The 27,802-nt window shown below is 36.5% G+C and overlaps 1 protein-coding gene across 3 annotated transcripts in view; it reads right to left on the bottom strand.

Annotated features, from left to right (window-relative positions):
- The window catches only part of eif2ak2 (eukaryotic translation initiation factor 2-alpha kinase 2), a 34,153-nt gene that overhangs the window by 3,473 nt on the left and 2,878 nt on the right, over positions 1–27,802 (bottom strand). For 2 of the 3 annotated variants that reach the window (XM_036574753.1, XM_036574752.1), the window contains exons 2-18: positions 25,025–25,154; positions 20,822–20,958; positions 20,602–20,737; positions 18,320–18,372; positions 17,922–18,077; positions 15,474–15,606; positions 15,304–15,359; positions 15,101–15,206; positions 14,322–14,362; positions 14,143–14,185; positions 13,879–13,961; positions 10,880–10,999; positions 10,620–10,745; positions 5,518–5,722; positions 5,176–5,319; positions 3,522–3,623; positions 3,367–3,429 (exon numbers count right to left, since the gene is read on the bottom strand). In XM_036574753.1, coding sequence (XP_036430646.1) covers positions 3,367–3,429; positions 3,522–3,623; positions 5,176–5,319; positions 5,518–5,722; positions 10,620–10,745; positions 10,880–10,999; positions 13,879–13,961; positions 14,143–14,185; positions 14,322–14,362; positions 15,101–15,206; positions 15,304–15,359; positions 15,474–15,606; positions 17,922–18,077; positions 18,320–18,372; positions 20,602–20,737; positions 20,822–20,958; positions 25,025–25,154 — 1,834 coding nt within the window. The remainder of the gene's footprint in view (positions 1–3,366; positions 3,430–3,521; positions 3,624–5,175; positions 5,320–5,517; positions 5,723–10,619; positions 10,746–10,879; positions 11,000–13,878; positions 13,962–14,142; positions 14,186–14,321; positions 14,363–15,100; positions 15,207–15,303; positions 15,360–15,473; positions 15,607–17,921; positions 18,078–18,319; positions 18,373–20,601; positions 20,738–20,821; positions 20,959–25,024; positions 25,155–27,802) is intronic. The other variant, XM_036574754.1, reaches the window with a different exon arrangement.

Below are 27,802 nucleotides of genomic sequence, written 5' to 3' on the forward strand. Positions count from 1 at the left end.
ACATCTTATTTTGAAAAAAGTAGTTAGTATGTACTTTGAAGAGCAAAGATTAGTTCAAGATTTCTCCTGGACACTTCCAGCTATTGTATGTTAAATGTCATCACCAACACTAACATAATGAAGTACTGATTAGCCAAACGAGGTATTGGAGGATAACCACAAGTAATACTGGACAAACACACAGACATCCATAGAATCACTACTCTTTGTATAAATGTCATTTGCATTTACTTTACTACTGTAAAATATACATATATATACACACACACACACATACATACACACACACACACACACACACACACACACACACACATATATATATATATATATATATATATATATATATATATATATATCCACATGTTTGTATGTGTATGTGTGTGTGTGTGTGTGTGTGTGTGTGTACCACATGTAATAACCAAATCTATCTGTAAACATACATTGCTGTGCAAAGGTTTAATTATATTTATCTATCTGCATGTATATTTTAGAATATTGAAATAAACATATATATACATATATATACATACATATAATATATACATATATATATTAGGGGTGGGAATCTCTAGGCACCTCACAATTCGATTCGATTACGATTCAGAGGGCTGCGATGCGATTATAAAACGATCATCGATGCATCTTGATGCATCTTTTTTTTCTATACATGATTTCTATTTTCTTACTGTCTGAGGACTTTGCAGTTTTAAAACAAAGTATTTGTAATGATCCATAATGCATTTACATCCAATATCTTTTATTAATAAAACAAATGGAAGTAATGTGGTAAGTGAACTGGAAGGCTCTCATTCACTGTTCTTGTTTGGAGACGCTGCTGCCACTCATCTGAGATAAAATGCGCTGTTACGGTGAAATAAGATAAGTGGTAATGGATGACCACGCAGCACATTATATATTCGTTAGGGATTTCATTACTTCGGTTTTGGTTTCGTGATGGTGGGGGTGCGAAAAACTGCAGGTCACCTAGCAACGAGGTTTCGCCTGGCTAGTAGCGAACGAAAAAGGAAAAGAGAAAGACAGACGAACATTTGGAGACGAATGGACTTATTCGCATTTATAAGCAGCGCAGTTGGTTTCCTGGTTCGTTAAATCTGCAACGAGAGACTGTCACACATTAACTAAAAGATGCGAAGCTGCGAAGATGAAGTCGCTTCTCTAATTTTCCCGTTCCACCTTAAATGGTGCCGCTTTTACATTCGGCGCCTCAGTCAGAATTTAAGGTGGAACCGGAAAGTTCAGCAAGAAGCTGGCGAATGAGAAGTGACTTCAGCCTCGTAAAACAGCGGAAAGCTGAGAGACATTTTACAAGAAACTATTCAATTTTTGAACAGTTGAAGAGTTGGAAGAAAAGCGGCTATAGCTAAAGCTTAAAGCAGAGCGAAGTAAATCTGCGTTTTCGTTTATATTTTTAGCCCATTTTTAGCATATTATCACATACTGGACATAAATGTTGTGGCTCCCAAGGTGGTTTGATTTTTGCTGAAAGGACAAAATGTCTCTTCTTAACATTTGGGTTGTGACTCCTGATCTAACCTGGCTTTTAATGCAGAGGGAGCCGGTCGGATTTCTCGCTCATCCGGTTGTGTTTTTATTTATTTATTCATTTATGAATCGATTCAGAATCGTCCACGTCTGCATCGCGATGCATCTAAGAATCGATTTTTTCCCGCACCCCTAATATATATATATGTTTATATATATATATATATATATATATATATATATATATATATATTCTCTCTCTCTCTCTCTCTATATGTATATATATACATATATATATATATATATATATATATATATATATATATATATAGATAGATAGATATATAATATATAGTAAAAGAGCAGTATTCTAAGCTTATTTCATGAGTTGTATATATTCTAAAGCACAGAATAAAAAACTTAAATGAGATAATTGAAAAAGAACACTGATCAAATTTAGAGAACACTTTCAGATACCTTTAAGTTATTGGTGTTAATCTGGCACCTGGTGCTAATTTCCTTAATTATCTGACAAACCCTATTTAACTGGCAGCCTAACTTTACAGTTTTCACTGACTTTGCAAGATAGTGAGCCGTTCCAAAGTGACTGAAACCCTCCGGCAGCAGGTTGTCCAGATGAAGGCCAAAGGGGTGACCCTATCAGCCAAAGCAAGAGAAGTTGGTCGTTCCAAGTCTGTGATTTCTAGAGTATTGCATCTTTACAACATCACAAACTCATTCAAGTCCCCCAAGAAGGCTGGTCGCCCACGAAAGACAAATGCAAGAGAGGACAGGATAATGCAGAGAATCTCCATAGGTAATCGGTTCAACACTGCAGCTGAGGAGCATGCTGAGGAGCATGTTGTGTGGTCAGAGGAGAAGTGGTCCAAAGTTCACTTTAGTGATGAAAGCAAGTTTAATTTATTTGGGTCTGATGGGAAACATTATGTTCGTCAACAAACTGGGGAAAGACTGAACCCAAAGTGTGTAAAGAAGTCAGTGAAAGGTGGAGGAGGAAGTGTCATGGTTTGAGGAATGTTTTCGGCAGCAGGAGTTGGACGTCTCATACAGCTACATGGCAGAGTGAATGCAAGTGTGTATCAGAACCTTCTTCAACAACACATGGTTCCTTCCTTGCGTTCATCACTCAATCAGCCAGCAATTTTCATGCAGGACAATGCCCCCTGTCACACAGCAAAATGGGTAAAGCAGTTCCTTGAAACTGAAAACACTGAAACAATGAAATGGCCAGCCCAGAGTCCTGATCTAAACCCAATAGAAAACCTCTGGAAAATCCTTAGTGACAAAGTTAGGGCCAAGAAACCCACAACAGTCACCTAACTGTGGAAGAGACTGCAAGAAGAGTGGACCAAAACCACACCAGAGCAGTGTGAGAGACTAGTGATGTCCTGTGGCCGCAGATGTGCTGAAGTCATTCAAAGCAACGGCCTGTACACTTCCTACTGATTGGTGACTGTTGTAACCATCAGGAAATTTAGTTGTAATCTTTCTCTGTGCTACAGTCATTGCTGTTGTCTAATTTTGATCATTGTGTTTTCTGCAAAATAAAGGTTTTACGTTGAAGTACCTTGGTTATTTTGTAAAACACTGTTCTAATGGCATGGTATACCCCTCCAGTGTATATATATATATATATATATGTATGTGTGTGTGTGTGCGCATATAAGGAGTGTTACTGTTACATAGTTAATACATAATACACCTTGTCTATATTTTCATTGTATCACTATGTTTCATTGCTTCTGTTCTTATTATACTACTAATAATAATAAACATCATCGTTCAAATAAGGTATTAAGTACATTTGAAAACCATCTGCAAAGACAAAGGTACACTCACCTCAAATTCAAACTTCTCACTGAAACCTTTTGGAAGCTTCTTACTTCTTATATCATCCCAGATCTAAAAAATTGACATGTTAATTTATATTTAGTTAATTCATGCAATATATTTTAGATGAATTTTTATAAATAGAGCGCTATAATTTCACCAACCTTTTGTTTTTCAAACTTTGTTCCAAGATTCCAAAGCAGCTCAAAGTAAATAAGGCCCAGAGCAAAAATATCCACCTTTTTGTCATATGAGCACTGACTTCTCTAAATCACATAAAAAAAAGTTAGTAAGTGGATGCAGCATGATTCTTTGTTTTCGTCTTCACCAACCAACTTTAACTTGAACATACAACATGGAGTTAATTTAGTCAAAAGTGTTAAATAAACTAATAAAACCACAAGAACATCATGAATTATCAAAATTGAAAAAAGCTGCAAATACAAATAATAAGAATCAAACCAAAAGACCAAAAATATCTTTACTAGGGATGTCCACAAGTGCGTTGACTGTTTTGGTACAGGAAGATGGAGAAAATAGAGGCTAACAATTTACGGAAATGTTTTTTAAAAATTATGTTTTAAGAAGATTGTAAAATATGCCAGGTTTGCTACTACAAAAGAACATAGCTGCACTGCCAGCTCAGATGGCTTCAGCATACAGATGGCTCTTGACCACAACTCTAATGCAACTTTTTCTAGGTGATGTTAGCTAGGTCCAGACGCAGCAAAAACATATTTATTGGACAAAATAACATGTTGGTACATCATGCATTGAGGAGAAAAGATTTTGTGTAGAAGAGGATGAGCCCTCATCAGCATCTAACGTTGTACAGCCCTATGTTCAATTCTGGCCGAAATCCCTTTTTTCTTCTTTTTGTTGCTTCTTTTGCCTTCTCTGCATTTAACTGAATATCCATCCATTAACACTTACGGACACTTAAATATCAAAATTAATGAAATGCACACCCCAGCTCTTTACTGCTTATTTTCTTTTCATGTGTCACACTATGTCACTGCAGGAAACAGTAATCAAATTACTGTAATGCCTTGCTTTGTACCACGTTATCCCAACACAGGCCCTGAGTTCCATAGAAAAGAGAGGAAATTTCTACTAACTGCTGCCAGCTACAAGGTGCTACCACTGCCACATGATCTTTTATTAACAAAAAATACCGATTGTAGGCACTTAAAATCCATGTATTGATTGTAGTGATTAAGATTAAAGACAAAAATAGTTGCTTATTTTTGATCACTACAAAAGGAAATAAAATCGGCTTGTTATGGCTCTTTAGACTTTTCTAAATGCTACGAGAGAGTGTCCCAACCTCAGATAAACAGGTCAGACTTGATTCCATTCAGGAACTGCTTGACTCAAACGTGTATTATGTTAATAATTTAAATGATATAATGGAAAATACACAATACTGAGACAATGTGTTCCACCATGTTGGGAGATTTTTCATGGGTCATGGAGTGTACATGGCTAAGTATAAGTCCCTCCAAAATCAGTTGACCAATGGACACTTCAGATGAATGCCTTCTTCTAAGACCCACTCACCCATAAAATGTGTCAAAACATAAAACAAAAGCAAAAGAACATATTGCAAAATAAATAAAAAAATAATAAAGCAAAGATCGGCAAAATGCTACCGAAGTTCAGTAGTATAATTTAGTAATTAAATTTGATTTCATTCTCTGTATTTGCAAAGTACTTTTTTACATTTTGATACTTAATATGCTTACTATACTAATTTTATCACTATTATTATGATATGATATAACATACATAGAAATTCACAGTGAATGATTGACCCACCTGCTCTGGACTCATGTAAGAACGGGTTCCTGTACGCTTTGTCCGTTCCAGTAGACCTTCATCATTGTCTCCCTCTGCTGCTGTAGCGAGACCAAAGTCTCCTACCTTCACTGCTCCCTCATTGCCAAACATTATGTTTGCCGGCTGATTTAAATGAATGAATACCTTATGAGTCATATTTGAAGTAAGAACAGCAACAGTAGTATAAATCACAGTTAGTATAAAAAAATTCTGTTAATTTCTTACATGAATATCCTTTCCTACTTCAGCCACATAACACAGTGACAATACAATTTGCAGACAAAGTTATATTGTGTATATTGAAGCTAGCGAGTGTGGTACCTTCAGGTCCCTGTGAATGATGTGCTTGGAATGGATATATTTCACTGCTTCCAGGACCTGTTTCATGATCTGTAATGCGTCTTGCCTTCGTTCTAGCTGTTTTTCAGGGTGAGAGTTTCTTCCATCAATCCACACATGTAGAGTTTTCCCCTCACAAAATTCCATCTGAATATAGAGGTACTCAGATGCTGAACCACTGCTAGAACTTAAAAGAGTGAACAAGTCATAGGCATTAATAATATCATTTGCATTTTATACAGATTTTAATCATTTGCTGTACTCTGAAACCTTTTTACATATTTGACTTATGTATATACTTGTTGTGCTGTCTCTTCAGGAAGTCTACATGCACACTAATAAAAGCAAGAAGCTAAAACTAAAATGTCTGCTCTGTTCATATCTGGCCTTTTGTGCTTTAGTTAACAGAATAAAAATACTTGCTAGCAAGGTGCTCCAGAGAGCACCTATGAGCCGCTGCCACTGCCGCCAGCACCACTGAGAGCACCTCTGATCCAGCATTGACAGCGCCACCTGGTGCTCAGAGCACTACTGAGCTGCTGCCAGCGTCAACAGAGCCACTGTGCACTCCGGAGAGCGCACATGAACTGTCCCCAGTTTCTACAGCGTCTTTAGACCAGCCTGTGACTGCGCTCAGCACACGCTGACCCCACCTCTCTTATGCCGCCTCCTTGGTGTTGGCCAAGTCACCAGATCACACCTAAACTTTGACTCCAGTGGCTGGTCACTAAAGGGCAGGGGATGGCATCGGAGAGGCAAAGCCACCATGAATGCACCTACACAAACATGCAAGCTGCTTCTTTCCATGATCCGACACAGCCGAGGTGAATCAAGTGAGGAGCAAAGACTCTTTAAAAACAGGCTCTTTCTAGAGAGCAGAGAGAGGATACTAGCCTCCTGGACACACATGCCAGAGAGAGGAAAAAGGGACTGAAAAGATCCCAAAGGACTTTTTATAGAAAAGGCTAAGTAAGAAGCCTAGTTTCATGTGAGCTGGTTGCACTTTAAATGTGTAAATAAAGCACTCTGGTTGATTTAGGCTGGGGTTTGTGTGCGTGTCTCTGAGCCTCGGGGCGTTTCCTAGTCTGTGTGCACTGGCCCTTCCCCAGGCCAGTGCTACAGTGCATATAATCAAGCATACAGCCATGCAATCTCTACAGACATAGAAGACATATAACCATTTGCAGCAACGGGTTGTATTGAAGAACTCATGACATCCACTCTGCTTGTTATGTAATACCTGCACAAAAAGTAATAACTATGCCTAAACACTAAGGTTATAAAAATGTAATGTAATCAACTGCTGATAATGTACTGTTAAATTGTGATTATTTTCTGTAATTTAACTTCCAAGCCTATTTTGTAGTCCATATAGTATCAGACATCTATCACGCATAGCTCCAAAGATACATCTATTATATGAAAAGAAAGTTGCAGTTTTGGTGCAGTTGCTAATATTGCTAGACGTTTAAACAACCAAAATCAAACATTAAAACTAATGTTATTCAAGTCAATTCATTTTAGAACCATTGGCCAACTGTGCTTGCACTCAGAGGAATTAGACCTCTGCATTTAACCCATCCGTGCAGTGAAACACCCACATACATGCACACTAGTAAATACACACACTAGGGGGCAGTAAGCACACTTGCCCGGAGTGGTGGGCAGCCCTATCCACTGCGCCCAGGGAGCAGTTGGGGGTTAGGTGCCTTGCTCAAGGGTACTTCAGTCACGTCCTTGTCGGCTCAGGGGATTGAACCAGCGACCTTCCAGTCACAAGGCTGGTTCCCTAACCTCCAGCCCATGACTGGAATGAATAAATCAACGGGAAAAATAAACTAAAATACAAAAATTAGATACATTTTAGAATTTGCAGTTTCACCTGAGATTTCTTTAGATGCGCCGATGAACTCTGCTTTCACAAGCTCCCACTGCACTGTCACACTCTATGATCACAAATTACACTCCCTCCTCTGAGTGGATCAGAGACGCAGGTAAACATTTACAGTGTATGCAGCCTCAGCATGGAAGAGGGGAGGAGATATCCCAGAACATTTTCCTCTAGTAAAAAGGTCAACAAAAAACTTAGATCGCACCTTGAAGGTTTGGATGAAGAAACAGTCCAAAACCATATAATGCCATGCATAGGAACAGAGGTTTTATTTTATAACAACCAACTTGGCAGACTGCTTAGAAACGATTCCAGAAATATTCAGAGTTAGGTTTTAAGTTGAAATGTTTACTAAAAGATTCACTGTAAAACTGGAACAAAAAATGTAACAATTAGTGATGTGCATTCAACTAATTTTGATATTTGAAGTATCTGTAAGAGTTCATAAATGGACATTAGGTTAACTGCAAGGAAGGAAAAATAGAGCAAAAAAGGACTTTGGCTATAAATGTAGGACTGTAGACTAGGGTAACCAGACATCCCCACTTTCCTGGGGACTGTCCACATTTTTGGTGGCCTGCCCACGGCTGGAGATGTCCCCAGAAATGTGCATGTTTTTAACTATGAATTAAAAGCACACTGGAAAGTGGTAAGAAAGACCTCCAGCAAAGCGGACTTGCAGACTTCTCGTGTTGTGCTTGTTTTGGCCAGCAGAGGGGGCTGGCCGCTGCTATTTACTGACCACTTCTACCACTTGCTTTTTCAACCAGAAGCTAGCAAGTGTCAGGTAAGTCCACAACACCACCACAAACCTCTACTTCTATATCTGCATCTACTAGACATGAGGACAATGCAAGCAGTGTTGGAGTTACAGGACTTGAATAGTACTACCAGGTGATAGCTAAGCTATGTGATTTGTTGAGGCATACAGTCTACTTGAAAGTAGCTACCATGTGTTCTAAAAATATTTTTTAAAACTGCACCGCTTTTTCAGCCATCCATATATAACATACAGCATACGTTAAAAGCAGCCGCCTCTGTTTCTCCAGAACTGGAGCCAGCCCAGCGGTGTGCTTAGGGTCTGGCTATTGGGCTATAGCCAAGAGTCTTTATGTCTGTAGGCAAGGGTCTCTTTTTGCTGCCAAAATATTTAATATGAATTTTGAATTAAGGCCTCATACAACCACTGAATCTTTACGAAGTTATTTAGTATCAAATTTTATCAGTCGGTCGTCACCATAGTTTATTACAGTACAACAGTTACTATGGTCAAAATACATTAAACTGGAACCGTCTCACCTTTTTATTTCATAGATGAAAACACTGGATATTTAATAATATATTGACTGCCAAACTGGAAATGTTCCTAGTTTTCATTTCAGAAATCTGGTCACCTTACTGTAAGCTTAGCTTTTAAGAGTTAGGTTTTACGTTGAAATGTTCACTGAAAGATTCACTGTAAAACTGAAAAAAAAAAAATTAGGGATGTGCATTCAACTAATTTTGATATTTGAATATCTGTAAGCGTTCATAAATGGATATTTCGTTAACTACAAGGAAGGAAAAACAAAGCAAAAAAAGGACTTCAGCTAAAAACGTAGGGCTGTAGGCTAGGGTGACAAAACGTCCCCATTTTCCAGGGACTGTTCCCGTTTTTGGTGGCCTTCCGATGGCTGAAGCTGTCGCCGGAAATGTCCCTAGTTTTCATTTCAGAAATCTTACTGTTAGCTTACCTTTAAGGGTGGTAGCACTGGTGTTGCACAAAATTCAGCAGCACGCAGTGGAACCTGTTTTATTATTCAAAAACAGCAAAAGGACATCAGTAGGTTTTTGTGTTGGTTGAGTAACGGAGGCTTCAGATAAGCTAACAAGTGTCCTGATGGAATCTGATGATGTCTCTCCATCTTCTACAAAAGGTCATTTCTTCTCAGTGGACAATGTGCAAACGTTATTTGTCAGAGAAATATAGTTTCATTGTTTCTGGATCTAGTTAACATCAGCTACAGTAGTTAGCCTGATTATACAGCTGTCTTCTCAGCCATGTCCTTAACAACATGTCTGTGGCAACCAACATGTCAACCAAATATTCTAGTACCCATGCACATCCCTAGTAAAAATATGTAACTTTAATTTCTTTTAAAAGCTTCAAATAAGTATGTAGGCTGACGCTGTGTGGTATTAAACCATTAGCTTGGTGCTAATTTAACATGGAAAAAGCCATTATGGAGCTAGTTAAATCAGCACTGTCTGGTGGATAAACACTGGTGGACAAAGGACTATCTGGGGTTAAATGCTATTTATAAGTATGAGAGATGAGTATGAGAGATGAAGTAATAATACATCGCAGCGTCCAGAGTAAAACAGCTGAATATCTCTCGAAGTATAATGCAAAATGTAATTGAAATTTGTTTAGAGGGCTGGACAACTGACTGAAATTTTTTAATACTCTATATGTAATGTGATGAGCAGTAAGTAGCATATAATGTAATCTGGATGAGTGTTGTCAGCAGTTTATTACACAAATTTATAGATACCAGGAGAATGCTGCTTGCCTGTACACACAGTGCTAGAGCACACAATGACATTTTAGAGAATTCCAACTTTGTGGGAACAGCTGGCCTGCACAAAGTCCTGACCTCAACCCCACCTTTGGAGTGAACTGTAATGGTGAAGGTGAGCCAACGAGCCCATGAGCCTTGTCAGCCAACATCAGTGGCTGACCTCACCGATACTCCTCTGGTTGCAACGATATGAATATTTCATGACATGGTACGTATTGCTGTTTTTTCATCATGATACAATCTTGTAGTGTTCAACACTATTAAAAGAGACACAGCTTTCACACAAATCGTGGTGCTTTATGTTCCAACTGTTGTTGGACACAGCTACTGCATACATACGCAGAACTTTCTAACAGGTCATTCTCTAAACCCAGCTCAATAAGAGTCCTTAGCAAAATGAACCAAGTGCAATAAAGGCTAGAGAACACTTAACACCATGTTAATCTCCACGTTTTGAAAAGAGATGTTTAACAAGCACAAATGGATGTGATATTAAGGTGGTGACATACTTTTGTCCATGTAACATATTAGTGTTTTTGAACTAATCAATGTTTTGTTCTTCATTACAGCACATTCCATATTAAGTGAGTGCTTATGAATGTGTAAATGAGGATTGGTGTGCAATGAATTACTTTGAGATGCTGAAGCTCTCTGAGGATTCAGATCTGTAAGCAGTCTCCTCAGTCCATGATGTGTAGTAACGCACTATGTTAGGGTGTGCAAGATCTGCCAAAGCTTCCACCTCTCGGACAGATTTGCTAAGGAATTTAAGTGCATACATACAATTATTTAGAATAAACCAAATATATCAAATATGGGGAGTACAGTGCATATTATGATACAAATGAAACTACAAGATAATAATAGTGGAATTATTTACTCATTTACTTACCCTGTCCGCTTCACTATCTTAACAGCATAATACTTTTTCTCAAGTTTTTTTCTGGCCTTGAAAACACAACCAAAGCCTCCTGTGCCGATTGGGCTTATTAACTCAAAATCTTCTAAAAACCTACAACAACAGAATCATGTTCTAAGATAAGGTTTTTGAAATACAGCTATACAGGCTATACAGCTATAATATTTCTTAGCTACTGTTATTCAATACAACAAAATGTTATTCAGAATTATCTAACATGCATGTATTTGTTGCACCGCAAGACTACTAGTTCACCACTAATATCAATTCATAAACCATTCCTTTCTAGATCTTGTACAATTTCATGCAGATCTAAGTCCTAAATTACACACACGGTACCATGTGACAGTAGATATTGTTAAACTGGCAGTAAAGATAAAAAAAAAAAATCAGTTATTTATGGTCTAAGAGGGGCTTGGGCATAACAAGTAGAGTTTAAAGCCCAATGATCAAGTCTAACCCAGTCTTCATTTTCATTAAATTGCTATCATACCAAATCACATGTTTGTGTTTTAGTTAAATACTCAAATAAAATAAATAAATAAAAAAGTCAAATGTCTCTTTTGTCTGTAATATGAGACATTAATACAAAGTTGTAAAAAAATGACTTGATGTTCTAAGTTAATTAAACTTCTAACAGTAAGTTACTAGAACAATAACCTATGTTTCACATTCCATTAACTTATTATCTGAAGATCAATATACTCAAAGAGTATGATTTTTTACCATGAATATTAACAATCGATCAAAACAACCACCAACCTGAAATTTCAATAACCCTAAAAATTATTAGGTCATTGTGCCACACTTAAAAATGTTCCAGGTTCACTGTGATGGGACACAAAATGTCACACAAAGTGGCAGTTATTTTAAATAGATCATTCCAGCAGTGTAAGTTTCTTTTTGGCAAAAAAGGCTGCTTTTTTGTTTCAGATTGTTATCATTTGAGCAGCTTATCTGCAGACATCTGCGTATTCACATCCAAAATATCTTTGTAGCTACACTATTGCAGGGTTCAACATTAAGGATTGCCGCATGCCTGGGGTAAGTTCATTACTGATAGCAGGGTTGACAACCACTTGTTGGCAAGGTGACATTCAACAACAGGCACTTTGGCAGTGATTAGCTTTTATACGAAAACTCTAGTTTAATCCAGTTTAACTCTAGTTTAATCTGTTCGATTCCAAAAAATGTGGAGTTCACTCCAATTCCGATTCCAAGTGACAGGAATCGATGGAGTTCATTCCAATAGTCGATTCCATACAACAATTTTTATTCCAACAATCATAAAGAAGAACATCTGGTGAGTGCAATTCAATGTTAATTATATTTATCATTATCTAGGAAATCTGGAGACTTAATGCTTGCTAAATTAACTTCAATAATGGGGGGTGTTGTACCATGATTTTGGCACAGGCAATGTTGTTCAATTTTTCTTCACTAATATTTTATGATATTATATTAATAGAATATTACTATGTTTTCCATTCCATTAAAAGTAAAATACAGCTGCACTATCGAGTTGTAAAGGGATTTATTTTTCAGACAAGCTAGTGAATGACTAGTGTGCACACAGGAGAGGGCAAATTTGAACATAGGGCCGGGCAATTTCACAATATTCATCATTATTACGATAAATGTCACAATCTGTCACAGTGTGCTTTTCTGAGGATTTTGTGGATATTGTCAGTACTTAAGAACACTTTCCAACTGCATGTTTTATTGCAAAGAGAACATAATTAGTTTGGTTTTATTGGATTTAGTGCAGCATAGTATGTGAAATTTTGAATATAAATTGTTGCATTTAGAGTTTTTGACAGAACTTTTTAAAATGTGGCACTACTTTGTCTTTTCCCATTTATTAGTTGTCAGACAAATATTTATTGTGATATATCGTATGTCATAAAAAACAAGTACAGTGACATTACATTTTTTCTGAACTGAACCTCAACATCAGTTTGTAGAATCAAGTCTATAGCTTTGGAGTTGACTCTCATTTCCCAAATGTCTGGAATTGTGGAATCAACTCTTTTTGGGATCGACTCCCAGCCCTACGAGGTAAGAAATTCCCATTTCATTACAGAACACACAGGAGATGCACAGTTTGACAGGAATAGAATAGCATCGTCAGTATCAGTTTAAACTGATGGAATGCATTTACAGTAATACTTGAGTGTGTCCCCCATCTAATAATAGTAAAAGCAACTAAAGAAGATCTTTTTGAAAATAAAAGTCACAAGCATACAGATAAATTCTGTTTTGTAATGGCATGACTTTTTGCACCAAAGACTAAGAGTACATATACACAATACATATAATAATAATAATAATAATAATACTAAGAAGAAGAAGAATATATTTTATTTTCAGAATAAATTAACTGTACTAAACAGATTTGTGTATGTATGCTTATTTGTATTTAAAAAATGTCTTTAAAAAGTAAATATTTGTTTGGGACAGTACAAACTCTGTTTGGGAACAGTGAACTTTAAGTCCACTTGCCTGATTGGGCAAATTGGGAAAATAAATAATGTTGAATCCTGCACTGTAGCCATACAAGAAGTGGTTAATTTCTCCACAACCTTGCCTTTTGTGGGTTTGTTCCTAGGCCTCTCTTGTTGCGGGTGGGCATGTGCACTTTCTGTCTTCTGATAAGAAAATGTAATACACATGTACCACCATTTTGTTTAAAATATGAACTGCAGTACAAGTTTAGAAGTGTATTCATTTCTCTTCCATTTTTGTGCAATACTATTAGTAAAACAAACGAAAAGTGGGTAAAAACAAAAAACTGAAAGAGGTGTGACTGGGAACCTCAGAACCTTCATTAAAGTTTCCTCATGTTTAAATGGTTAAAATGTCCACATATTTTTTGGGGCCACGGTTTATTTTAAATTTATTTGCAAATAGAACACAACCACACAAAATGTCACTGACTGCTCTAACAAAGGACCGCATTTAGATTAATTTACCTTGATTTTGCAGATGAGTTAGAGGCTGTAGTTCCCTTTTTTGAAGGTTGTGTCAGGCTGTGGTCATTCATACTGGGTGTTTCCTTTGGCAATTAGGAGGGGAGATATAATATATATACAGTAATACAACTAAGTGAATTATACCAAATTTTCCTATTAAACTGAATGGATATGAGGTTCTGCTTTACTTACTAAAAACTTTAAAGCAGTAAAATACTTGCTACATTAAAATATTTAATGGATGTTTTTCATACGACTTAATACCTCTTCATTTCTGTTCGGTGAAACTTGGAAATTTGCCGCCAATCTAAAAGAGGATGTAAAACAAAACTAGTTAAAGAGAACAATCAACTGCAAAAATGAATACATTGTTTTGGTAAACTAAAGATATTAAGATATTAAAGAATTAAAATAGAAAAGTTTGCATACAAACAAGTTCTTACTTTATTTTTGGCTTAATGTCCGAGGGGCTTGGTTTAGGTGCCTACAATCATCAGCATACTAAAATATTAACACTACATAATTGCTTATTTCTAGTAAAGAAACACATTACTTGACCAAAAGTACTGGGACATGCAGTTTGGTGTAAATATGGTTTTACTGCAGTTCCTTGTAGTTCCCCTGGCCTTAATGATTGCTTTAATGTTTTGTTCTCAATCAATCATTGATAACATGAAAGTGGATAGCCTTTTCTTGCTCTAATGAGTTTGTTGATTGATAACAGCCTTTGAATGCACCCTAAATGTGCAGGGATAAAGGCTTTTGGGTCATCCCAGGCTGGCAATCCTCATGCTGCCTTCAACTTGCCTTGGAAGTGGGAAGCCAAAGCTTGGAATTGCATCAACTGGCAACAAGTTAGCCAACATTATGGACATGAGTGATAACTTTAATGTTTATGAAGTATTTACCTTCTCAAAACAGCAAACTTTATGGTCAATGTCATAGACCACTACTGTCTTTAGGAAATGTGAGTGACAGACTGGAGCATCTTGATTTTGTGTATATAAAGGGGCATGTTACCTTTTCATGCCAAAATCCAGTTAAGTTTAAATTTCAGTTCAAATTCAAAATTGAATACTCCTTGGGCAATATTTCTCAATATTCTGTTAAATAAAGGAAAGTTTTGGTATTTTTCTTTTTTTAACCAGTATGTCCCATCACTTTTGGTAGCATACACAGTCATCATACTTTGTATTTTTGATTACATTTCTAAAGTACTTACAGGGCTATTGGTCTTTGTCATAGGGACAGATGAGTTTTTGAAGACAACAGAGTCACTTGTACTCTGACTTTTAGCCTTTAATGAACCTTCATCATCTTTAGACTCACTACATCAAGAAAACAGTGACACAACAACTGTTAAACAGAAATAATTCATGTGAATATCACTGAATTCATAGGACAACAGTTTTGATTCAAACTTACTTCACAGAGATTTGTGATGGGGTCTCATCTTCAGAAACAGATGACATAAATGAACTCTGTTAAAATGTTAAAAACAATTGTATGAATAACATGCATTGTGGAAGTTCAACCTCATTTCAAAATGAAAATAAAGGTAATTTTGTAGCGTGTTTACAAGTGTTTATAATTACCTGACTGTTCCAATCAGATTGTTCACGAAGCACACTCAAAGCTAGCTGGGCTGCATTCTGTTTTGCCTCTTTTGCAGTCTTCCCTTGTCCTTCAGAGTATTCTGTTTTATTTATAACAACCTTGTACACAAATCTGGAAGACAAAATTGAGCCATACTAAATATATTTAATGAATATAACACTCTGAAACTGAAGCAACCTGATCACAGCGCACCTTTCACTAAACCCCACCCAAAAATATTTAGTGTTCAATCATAGCTCACCAACAGTAACTAGGGCCAAGCACAACTGCTCTTTTAGAATTTAACTTAATGGAGTAACAGTGTGCAGGGTATTTTGTAAATCAAATGCCCAATAGTCAGGCCTAAACCTGAAGACACAAGAAGAGACCACATTACCACATTACCAATTAAATTAGGGTTGCACCAATACAGATATCGTATCACTGATACTGGTACTTAAATCTAGGAATGGTAATGGTAATAGAAAATATAACATAGCCTTTAGCTAAGGTTTAGCCCTTAGCATAGGAGCCTGCTACCTGGGCTAGTGTGTCTACTAGCCTACAGTGTGCCTCTGTCGGTCAGCTGCATCAGATAGCAGCATGGTCTAGTGGCCTGTTGCTCCCATCAATTCAAGAAATTCTTAGCTCAGCAGCTGCTACTGATTGCATGAATGATTGTAACATTTACTGAACTCCAGCAGAGTCTGATACTCTGAAATGTAAGCACAAGTGTATGGGATGCATGTATTAGACAATGACTTGAGAAATTCAGACATGAAACAACATTTAGCACCACCTTTGGTGAGCCAGAGAAGTTGCTAGGTGCTTACCTGTACACACCACAGGTTTATCTACATATCCTTTTTTTCTGTTTTACTATTTTGCACAATAAAAACATGAGAAAATGTAATTAGTTCATTAACGTGGTTCCTATTATTAAATATGATTCCTTTTACAAGATATTGTAAATAAACAAAAATCATTTTTAAAGGTTTTTACTGAGGCATCACCAGAGATTTATGGATTAGTAAGAGGTCTGGCAGAATTCTTCTCCAGGAGGATGTTTTTTTAATAGCACCATGATGAACACACATTTTGGTGCTATTACAAAACAACCTCCTGGAGAAGCACACCACTAGACCCTCTTTATCAATTTGGTCAAGTTGGTACACAGAAGATCTGATTCTTCATAGGGTATTAAACACAAATCTTTCACGACTAAAATACTACGACTAAATATCTGTCCACCCACACAGATCAGAGATCAAACAAAAGTATTAAAGTCAAGCAATACTATCTCTTCTCTCTCTTAGATAAGCTGCAGGTTCTAAACATGTTATTCAAAAACACAGATCGGTACGGATACGGATCAGTATCTCAGTTTGGGCAGTCAGGTAGAGTGTGATTTTGTTCTGTAGTTGCACTTTCATGTTTAATAGTCTATAATTTTTGACAGCACAAAAATTACATTATCTCAATTTTTTTTTATAAATATTAAGGGAATGACATTTCTACAAATTCAGTATCAATTTTATCTCGACGCTTAAACCACACTCACTCACCTTCTCCTCAATCACTAACCTTTATCTTACCCGCTTCTTCAGCTTAGTCAGTCTCCTTCAGCTTCATTCCCTCCCTCACTTTGTCTGTTTAGTAAGGTGTTTTTTTTATTAAACTAATTTTTTATTAACTGAGCCAGTTAACCTTTTCCCCAGTGCTAACCAGCAGTGAAAATAGTTAAATTTGATAGCATTAGTATCAGTATTGGGAGATACTTAAGGATCAGGTATTGGAAGAGAAAAAGTGGCATCGGCGCATCTCTAATTTAAACCTGTCAAAAATCACATGGAACAGTCACATCTGCTCCAAGGTATGTATGGCAAAGTTAGCTACCTCACTGTCAGCTAACACTATGCAAGACTTCACCTGAATATTCAAATTCCTAATAGATAATCTGATGCATGAGTCTTTTTACTTTTTGAGACTTGTAAGCTTTAACCTCTATCTTTATTAGAGAAGGCACTGACCTGATACCACGTATTGCTCAATCAGATTATGGAGGGAAAAAAGAATGACTGCAATCCAATCCTGTCACAAATCAAGTCTAAATTAATAACACCCACTTTGCTTACTTTTTGTCGACTTGTCTTTCTGGGAAATCAGTGTTGACCATTGGTCTTCATCAGCATGAGCACCACAAGCAGTACTTAGCTATCTTAAAATATTGTAAATCTCACATGTTTTATGTCTACAGCCATCCAGCTCTTAACAGAAATTGTTAATCAACATAATAATAATAAAATAAAATAAGAATAACAGCTATAATACTTTTACAGTATTTTTATGTTAATATATAAGTACATTTAACTTTAATATTTTAACTCAAGTACATAACAAATATAAATTGAATACTTCTACTTTTACTAATCTTACTAAATACTTACTCAGGATTGTGTGCAGGCCCTCTTTTCTCCACTAATTTGATGCCCAATACTTGGTTCGTTTTTTGACAGTAATGGTTGAGCATGCCTATGAAATCCTTGCTTACTGTAGCACTTTCAGTGTTGGAAACAGTCTGTTTCTGACTGCTCAGGGGAGAGCTAAGAGAAAGCAAAAAAAAAAAGAAAATAAGACAAAATTGAGATGAGGTAGCACCATGACACCGGTTTTTGACCCAGTATAATATGACTTAAAGCATTTGGAACAAGTGAAGGATGATTTATGAATGGTTTTCCCAACAGAAGTTTACATAACATTAAGTGAAAGTACTGTTTTCATCTGAGGAACCTGGTGTATGTACTAAAGTACTGCTAACTACAGAGTACTGTAATCAGTCACTTACCTAAGAGGTGGCATATTTGAATTTTGTGCCACATTTCTGTTTTCATCAGGGACCTTCAATAGGAAAGATCAAAATCAATATCACCACCAAAATTCTGCAGTGGTTCAGAATATAAATTAACAGCAACATAGTCTATTATGCTCATTTTCCATGTTCATAATTGTACTTTTGGGGTCTACTAGAATAGATTTACATGTTTAAATGTTCCAAAAACACATTATTCACCCTCTTTCTGAAACACTCTGTTAGAGCTCTTGTGTCTTTAAGCCCCCACCTCCTGATGAGTGTGCTCTGACTGCCCACTCTGTTCTGACTGGTCAATCACCAGAGCGGTTCTCCTGCTACATGTTCCACCCCTGTCTTGCAGTCTGCAGACAGTCTTTTCTCTCCTAAGCAGCTGTAAACACAAGTGTGGCTATTTTTTCAACGGCGTCGGTTCTGCCGTACAGAGTCTGATCCTGAATGTCAGGTCAGCATTTCCTCAACATGGCTACAGAACTGACCTAGTTCTTCCTGGTCTCCAGTTGTTGCGATGAATTGTGTGAGGGTGTGCCAAGCTTGCTAGTAGGCAGGCAATAAGGACTGTGTTACAAGATTGTGTCATCTTATAACAAAGGAAAAGGGCTGGAATTCGAACAAGGCATTTCAGGCAACTGAGAAAAGTGGTTTCTGTGGGACAGAGTTACTCCCTCTGGTGTCTACTCTGAGCTCAGAAATTTTGCAGACTGTTTACATGCACAAAAAGATATATAACAAACCAAAGGAAAGGGAGAAACCGGAAGAGCATAATAGGACTCATTTAAAAAGAAAACACAATGTTGCAATGTCCTTATCATAGAACCACATTTATATGTACATCAAAGGTTTGTTATTAATATGAGGCTGTGTAAAAGTTGCCATGTGCATGCTGCAATGAACAGCCAGATCAAAATTCATGTGACTTTTATGTCAATCCAAAATAACAAAAAATTGTTAGAATCTCATACAGGAACAGACCCCTTACACCAACAAAAATATTTAGAAAAAAAGGAAGTAAATGAGTCAAAATATCTTCATACAGATCAAGTCTCTTGACCTGTAACTTATATATTGCAGTTTTTGTCACTGAGCTTGTTTCCCTTTGCAAGCATTCTTCTTCATGACAGGGAAAACATTTCTATTTAATGGTTTCCACAATTAAAACCAGAATTTTTAAAACTGTTTTTAAACATTGTTAATTTTGTTCAGCTTGGTTATTTTAGTGTCTACTATTTATCCCCCAAATATAATCTAGTGTTTTGCTCAGCTGATTTTGATGTCATGTGAATGGGGCAAGTTTGTCGGATGAGCATGCTGGGAAGAGCGCTGTGGGTAAATTCAGGAGTGGGACTTGTTCAGACTATTGTTAGATATGGACAACATTAAAATGTAGAAAGAACAAACATACAAGAATCAGATTTAGGCAGTAAATTGAGCACACAGAATTGCAGTCTGAACATAGCCTAAAACTTCTGGTCTAAAATATGATATAATGTAAACAGCACGATTCAATTGTCTTGGTCAGCCTAAACTTAGCGCATATTAAAACATGGGGTCCAGGCTGATACTATTTGGGATAAATTTGGGCATGTAAATGCTTAGATGGCTCCAGTTACTCTCAAGCAGAGTTTTGTGACATTTTGTCAGAAACAGACATCATGCAATATTTATATGGAAAGAAAAAAAGGAACAGTGATATTGTAAAATGGTGAGAAATTCATACATGTGCAAAGCTGGGTGCATCATGAAGGGGCCATTTCACGTTGTAGTTAAGTAAATAGTATTTGGGACTATAAATGTATTAACCTTTATACAAACCATGTAAATGATTTGGTTGGGTCCAGTTACTTTCACACCTACCTTGTGTGGTGTGGACCAATCTAACCTTTTCTTTAGTTCTGTACAGGTGTAACACTCCACTTTAGTTGGTGCAGTGTAAAACCAACCAAACCAAATGAAAAGATACATCTCAGAAATCCAAACTCTGGTTTGGACTTCAGCTAGCAAACTAGGTGTGATCACAGTCTAAGACTAACTAAGAGCTTAGTTGAGCTATTTTGTGCATTTAAATGCAGTTACTGATGCGATCATCACTATCATCTATATTTTGTGAATATTTTCACAAAATACACAAAAATGAAATGAGTGCTAAGAGATTCCCCTTTTTGGAGGATCTGTAGTCTGCTAAACGTGAGTAAATGAGCTAGAAGCCAGGTCCATGAGGTGGTTTGCATCTTGAAAAGAAAAAAAAACAAAAGACTTACTACAATTTTGCTCTCTTTAAGAAGTTCTTCATAAACTTTTTTTGCTGCTGCTTCCTTGGCATCCTTTCTTCCTTTGCAAACAGCTTCAGGAAATTCTTTATCATCACAAACATACTTACAAGCATACAAGCAAAATCTGAAAAAAAAAAAACACTGCATTAATAATATCCCACTGCTTATGGTAAATGGATTAGATATAGTTGTAATACTTGATACTTGCTGGGTGTTGGAGCCCATTCTGGTTGTCTCAATGGGCTTAAAAATCGATCTGTTCTTTTGAGCATATTCATTGAGCCAGCAGGTATAGTTGGCTTGAGTCAACTTTGGGAAACTGTCGGATGAGCAGTAATTTGTTTCCTGCATAAATAAATAAGTTAATTAATTAATTAAATCAAATTAAATTAAGATACAATAAAATAAATTCATTCAGCTACTCACTGATGACTCAAAAACTTAATGATAATAAGAGGAGAATAAAGCTCTCTAGAATGTGGATGTGGAGGATTGCCACTACATATTTATTTATTTTTGTAGGTCAACAGTGGTTTATTATAATGGGATGACTTTTCAATGTTCAGAAGAATCATATTTGACAAATCAAGTAAATTTTACATTTTTGTTTTGTGCAAGACAGTAAAAACAATATTTATGCATACTCAGGCAGCAGCTTCTCTGGGCCCGCAAAAACTTTGCTAAATATTGTCTCATGTCTGAATTTCTAAAGTGATTTCATACGTTTCTTGCATCTATGACTGTCAGACACTGATGGAATTTGGTAAATACTACAAGTTCACGCTACCAGTACAAGCCAGCCATGAGAGGCCCAGTTTGTTGCGAGCAACCCCCTATATCTTGACCGGTATACCACCCACTACTGGAGTAGTGTTTGTGATCCAGAACTAATCATCCACCAACATTACCTTACCTCATTAATACTCTTGGCTAAATATGTGATCAAATCAAATCTTGTGCCTGAATGCAATCAAATCCGCACAGCAATGTTTAACATCTAGTATAAAGCCTTCCCAGAACAGCAGAGGCTGTTACTGCAGCAAAGGGGGGACAAACTAACTACTAATACCCTTGAGAAGAAATTGGATGAGCAAGTTTCTACAAATTTTTAGACATATACTGTAAACATGTACAAAGGAAATTGCAAAGTATGCCAAACCACTGCTGTGGATGGTAGTGGAAACAGGCAACCCAATTACTTGAAGACAAATGCTGTGTTCCAATACAAGGGCAGTTTGTGACTGCTGTCTCTGGCACAGTAGTATCCAGTTGCAGACCCGCAGCACCGCATTTTCAGACCCTCACTTTCAGACCCACACTATCAGCTCCTTACAAGTATGCTTCTAGTGGTTCATTTCAAAACAGAGAATTTTAACATGGCATTTTTGGTTTTTAGCACCAAAGTGTATCATGCGCGTCCGAGTGTTTTTTGTGACAGAAAAAGAGAATACTGAGGTTGTGAAATGGGTGTTTATTAGCTTGCTGGTATATATATATATATATATATATATATATATATATATATATATATATATATATATATATATATCAGTTGCTGTATTTTACTGGTGCTTGAACGCTTACACTCTTAAAAAGGTTGGATGAAGGTTCTTCAAGGGTTCTTCAGTAAAGAAAATGGTTCTGTTAAGAACTATATAGTTTAGAACTACATAGAGTTTCATGCTTAAATAGTTCTTGGTGAAATGGTTCTTCAGATTGAATCTGTAAAAAAATAAATAAATAACTTAAAACAGCCTTGTGTGTTTGTTTAAGGTGATAATGAAAATAGTAATGTGGATTTGCTTAAATATGAGGGGGACGAACAGAACAATATTTTCTCATAAAAATATTTACAACTTTTGAAAAAGTAACATTTTTGGGCCAAACACGAAGTACAATAATAAGGAATAAAAATAGCTAAGAAAATGGAAAAATATATAATAAAATCTACTAAGCGTATATGGATTAAACATTCTTTTGTGTTCGACTACCTGGGGCTAAATAACAACCTTCTGTTAGCTTTTTAAAATGAAAACTGTCTATGGCAAAATGTAGTATGTGAGCGACTGTAAGTAAGTAAGTAAGTATTTGTAAGGAAGTATTTATTTATACAGCAAACCCTAACTCAAAGTGATGTACAAGGACATTATGGGACAACATCTAATGTATAACAAAACAAAAATACAGCAACAATCAGTTTACAAAGACAAAAGCCACTCGATAAAAATAGGTTTTTAATCTAGACTTAAAAGCATCAATAGAGGGTACAGACCTAATGTCCAGGAGTAGACTGTTCCACAGTCTCGGTGCAGCAACAGCAAAGGCCAGGCCACCTTTGAGTTTCAGCCGAGACCGTGGCACAGTAAGTAGCAGCTGATTTGAAAACCTCAAAAACCTGGAAGCAGGGTAGAGCTGAAGCAAATCTCCTATATAGGATAGAGCCACTGTAATAAACATCGCCAGAATACTTCGTAATCACATAGTATCTGAGGGCTTTTCTAACATAATGCAATAATAAGCATCCGTTCGCACGCCTCCCGTGCTCTCTGTGTTACAAATGGCAAGCTTCTTGACCTTTACGTGACATCACATCCGGAGCTTAGACTGTGGGGCTGAAAATGCGGTACTGCGGGTCTGCAACTAGACCCTTCTCAACTAGCGAGGTCATACACCAGCAAAATAAGCCCAGACAGGATGATCAAATATGGAGTAGGAATGGCAACTAAATATGTAACTTGATCAGTGGCGCCTAAACTTTTGCATATGACTGTACATTATAAAAGTAGTGTGATTACTAGCTGGATTACATGTTGCACATAGAACATGATTTTTTTTTGGATAGCAAAAATGCAACATTATTTTCTTTGTCTCAAGTTTGAACTTTTGCAGGTGACATTAACTCATCTGACCAATCATGGCTGTAAAATTGGCATGGCAACAGCCAAATTTCTGGGATGGCTATCTTTCAGTAACTTGTACCAGACATCAATGAGAATTAGTTTGTTTAGTATTTTCATAGCTGCTCAAACTTGGATATGAATATCTGAGCTATATGAGAAATCAGTTTCAGCTGAACTACGGTGTGAACTCTCTGATGCTTTCACTTTTTCAAAATAGAAAGTAACCTACCCAATGGCACCCTTTGCATTTTTTGTGAAGAGCAAAGGATTTTTTTTGTTGCTTGAAGAGATTTTATTTTTAAATATATATTTATACAGTAGGGTCCAAAACTCTGAGACCACTAGTGAAAATCCTCTTTTTTTAATAGTTTAATGCAATACTATTATAAATTATATTATCAGTATAATAGTTAGTGAAAAGTAGAATTTTCAAATATTTACATGAATTTCAAAATTTCTTGGAAATTAATTATATACCCCTTTTGTTTTAATGACAGCATGAACTCGAGCTGACTTGTACTCCACAAGTTTGTGCAAAACCTCTATCAAATCCACCTGAGAGTCTGAACAAGAGCTTCAATGGAAGAGAGAAGACTCAAAAAAACCCTGACCTTTGTATAAAGACCTTAAGATAATCAGTGTCACAAATTAGCTTACATTTATATAGTGACCTAGAAACAGAGCAGAATCTTGAATATGTCTTCATTTTGTTTACTTGTTTTATTTGTCAAAAACTTTGTGTTATTTATTTTCAAGATTAAATTAAACAAATTCTAGATTTTCAAAGTCCAAAATGGTAAAACATTAAGCTTTCAATGGTTTCAACAGATCACTGAACAGATAGATAAAGTAAATTAATATGAGACAGCTTTTCTCTTTAACTGCTGTAAATGTTGAAGTTTTGTGTGTAAATTTGCAGACAGCCTTTTACAGAAAGAGAGAATATTTTTCCAGTCAGCACTGATGGCTTCAAACAGTTCAAACATGGCCAAGCTAGTTTGTATTTAATGTGAGACTAAATATTTTAAATAGGGTTTAAATCTGGTCTCTGACTCAGAAATAAAATGTATTTAAAAGTATAAAAAAGATGAATATGCAAATATGTATTTATGTGTAGAATCCAGTACTATTTACAATATATTACGTCAGTGATGTACGCAGCGAAGTATATATAAAAAGTATGCAATTTGAGATTTTCCAACAGGACTGCTTCTTGCTCATTTAAATTCTTTGATTTTCAGTAGCTTGCGAAGGACCTTTCAAAGTCATAGTAAGCCATGATGACTAATGTAAAAGACAGGTTGCAGAGACAAATTGAAAACCTATAAAAACACAGTGTGATTATTGTCAATTTGCCACAAATACAAATAGATTTGAGCATTATATTATTTTACTCAGAGTTGTTTAATGACAATTCAAAATACACAGAATGAACTCTGAAATTCAGACAGCTAAAACTGCCATCCAATTGTAAAAATGCAATGACCAACAAAACAGATCAATTATCTTACTGAATTAGCAGGTTCCGTCTTTTCCAACAAACTAAGGGCATTTTTTGCAGCGTTTTGTTTAGCTTCTTTCTTGTTGCGTCCAACACCATCGGAATAGGTCTTACCATTCACCACTGCCCTTATAGTGAACCTAATAATCAAATAAACAAAAAGTTTAGAATAAATAAAACATGAAATGAAACAAAAATGTAATTTTACTCATGATTCAAGCAAGCAGACGTGGGCCTGCCACAATTTCTATTAGAACATTTCATAGGGATTTCACAAAATGTGAAAAATGTGAAAGTGAAAAATGCTTAAAGTGAAAAATGCTTGATATAGTAAAACAATGACCTAGGAAAATCAAGTGTTTCTCTCAACGTACTGGTCATTAACACAGTCTCATGCCAAAAGAACAATGCTGTAATCCAAAGATAAGTATTAATTTTTACATTACGTTTTTCTCTCTACTGAAACGAACTGTAAGGAAAAAGATGAACGTGACTTAAGGGGGCATTCCGGCCTAAAACTAATAATATACTAGGGGTGCGGGAAAAAATCGATTCACGACATGAACGATTCTGAATCGATCCACAAATGTCAAAAATCAATTTTCTAAATATTTAATTTATAACGTAATGTTGGCGGAACGCAAAAGGCGGAACTTGGAAGTGCGGAAGTGCAGCACCCGGACACTCTGTGGCGGCACATAACAAAAACACAAGTGGAAGAGCGAGAAATCCGACCGGCTCCCTCTGCATTAAAGCCAGGTTAGATCAGGAGTCACAACACAAATGTTAACATTTTGTCCTTTCAGCAAAAATCAAACCACCTTGGGAGCCACAACATTTAATGTCCAGTATGTGTCAGTATGTGATAATGTCCTAGTATAGGCTAAACAATATAAACGAAAGCGCCGATTTACTTCGCTCTGCTTTAAGCTTCACCTACAGCCGCTTTCCTCCCATCTCCGCCAGAAAACTTTTCTTCAGAAATAGATCAGTTTCTCATAAAATGCCTTTTCAAAATGGCTTTTTATTCTCCAGCTTCTTATTCGAATTTTCCCGTTCCACCTCAGCTTCGCCACTTTTTACTGTGTGACAGTCTCTCGTTGCAGATTTAACGTACCAGGAAACCAACTGTGCTGCTTATAAATGCGAATAACGTATCGCTGCTATGTGACCTGCAGTCTGCACGCCGGTGTTGTGCCGAATTCCGACTCCCCGGCAGAATCCGACTCCCCCTCGCGTGCACGCGCTTCACGTAAACATGTGGACGTTACGGACTGCACTCAGGATTTCTTAGGTTATTTCTGTGTAAATAACGCTTTAACTTTAATTTACCTTCACAGCGAACAACACAACAAGATCTAAAGCCAAACAAAGACTCTCACCGCGACGGTTTAGTTTAATATTACGAAATAAAAACGACTGTTGTTGTTGCAGTACTTGAGAACTGGTGGGACTGAATGGTTTTCAGTCATGACGATAAGTGTTACGACACATTAAACACAGCTTTAAACCTCTGTCTGGAGCAATAAAGCTCACATCTGAGGACCTGACGCTGCAGTATTGGCCGACTTGTTTTACTTGTCATTATTCAGCAACCAGACTTTCATTGCTTGCATAGCTGGACAAATTAACGAATTAGTATCCATTACTGCATAAAAGAGTTGCCTATAATTAAAAATTGCAGTAAGAATAATTGTTGTAATGGTAGTAATTTAAGATTAATTTTGGCTGAAAAGTCAGCAGCTTTTACATAGTCAGAAGGTGTATTGTGAACCTGTCAAAATGATGCCCCTCATATCTCTGGGGATGCATTATGACTGGAATGATTAACTTGTTCTGCTGACTTCTGGTTCATAGATTACAGCATATAAAGCATATGTCTCTAAATTCAACAGGGGGGATTTTACTGGGGGAGTAGAATTTTGGCAGGATTATTTTGACACCTTATTTGATATACAGTAAACTTTGTTACATTATTTTTTCTGAAGAATATTATAGCATTAATACAATGTACATTTGGATTTCTGATTTGTAGAAACTGATGAGGTTCCTTTGATTAATAACATTGTAATGTCAGGCTTGTGTAATAAATCTTTTAGTTTCTTATTTCTTTCTTGTATTTCATTTACATATTTATTGACTTATGTCAAATCATTAATAACATAAAAGGTTTGCTCATGAAGAAAAATTCTGAACGCATCATTTTTCTATTCTTATGACGACTCTTGTTTTGTGTGGTGGAATTGACGTGAGCGACAGGTCGTAATTTGTTCAGCTTTACGTACTTAATTTTCATGCTCCTTTCTTTCTTACCTGTAAGAGTAAGAATGAGTGTAATTTCGGCAGGTGTCAGAATAATCCTGGCAAAATTCTACTCCCCCCAGTAAAATCCCTCCTGTTAAATCTAAAGTAAAATGCATTTCAGGACACAATCTACAGCCCAGGACATGCTAGCAAAATAAAGGAGATGTCATTCAGACCTTGCAGTGCTGAGATCAGAGGAGGAGTGTAATTTCAGCAGTTGTCAAAATAATCCTGCCAAAATTCTACTCCCCCAGTAAAATCCCCCCTGTTGAATTTAGAGACATATGCTTTATAAGCTGTAATCTATGAACCAGAAGTCATCAGAACAAGTCAATCATTCCAGTCATAATGCATCCCCAGAGATATGAGGGGCGTCATTTTGACAGGTTCACAATACACCTTCTGACTATGTAAAAGCTGAAGACTTTTCAGCCAAAATTACCCCCAATACTGCAGCGTCAGGTCCTCAGATGTGAGCTTTATT

The sequence above is a fragment of the Colossoma macropomum genome, unplaced genomic scaffold (genome assembly GCF_904425465.1).
Source record: "Colossoma macropomum unplaced genomic scaffold, Colossoma_macropomum, whole genome shotgun sequence".
Classification (NCBI taxonomy): Eukaryota; Metazoa; Chordata; class Actinopteri; order Characiformes; family Serrasalmidae; genus Colossoma; species Colossoma macropomum.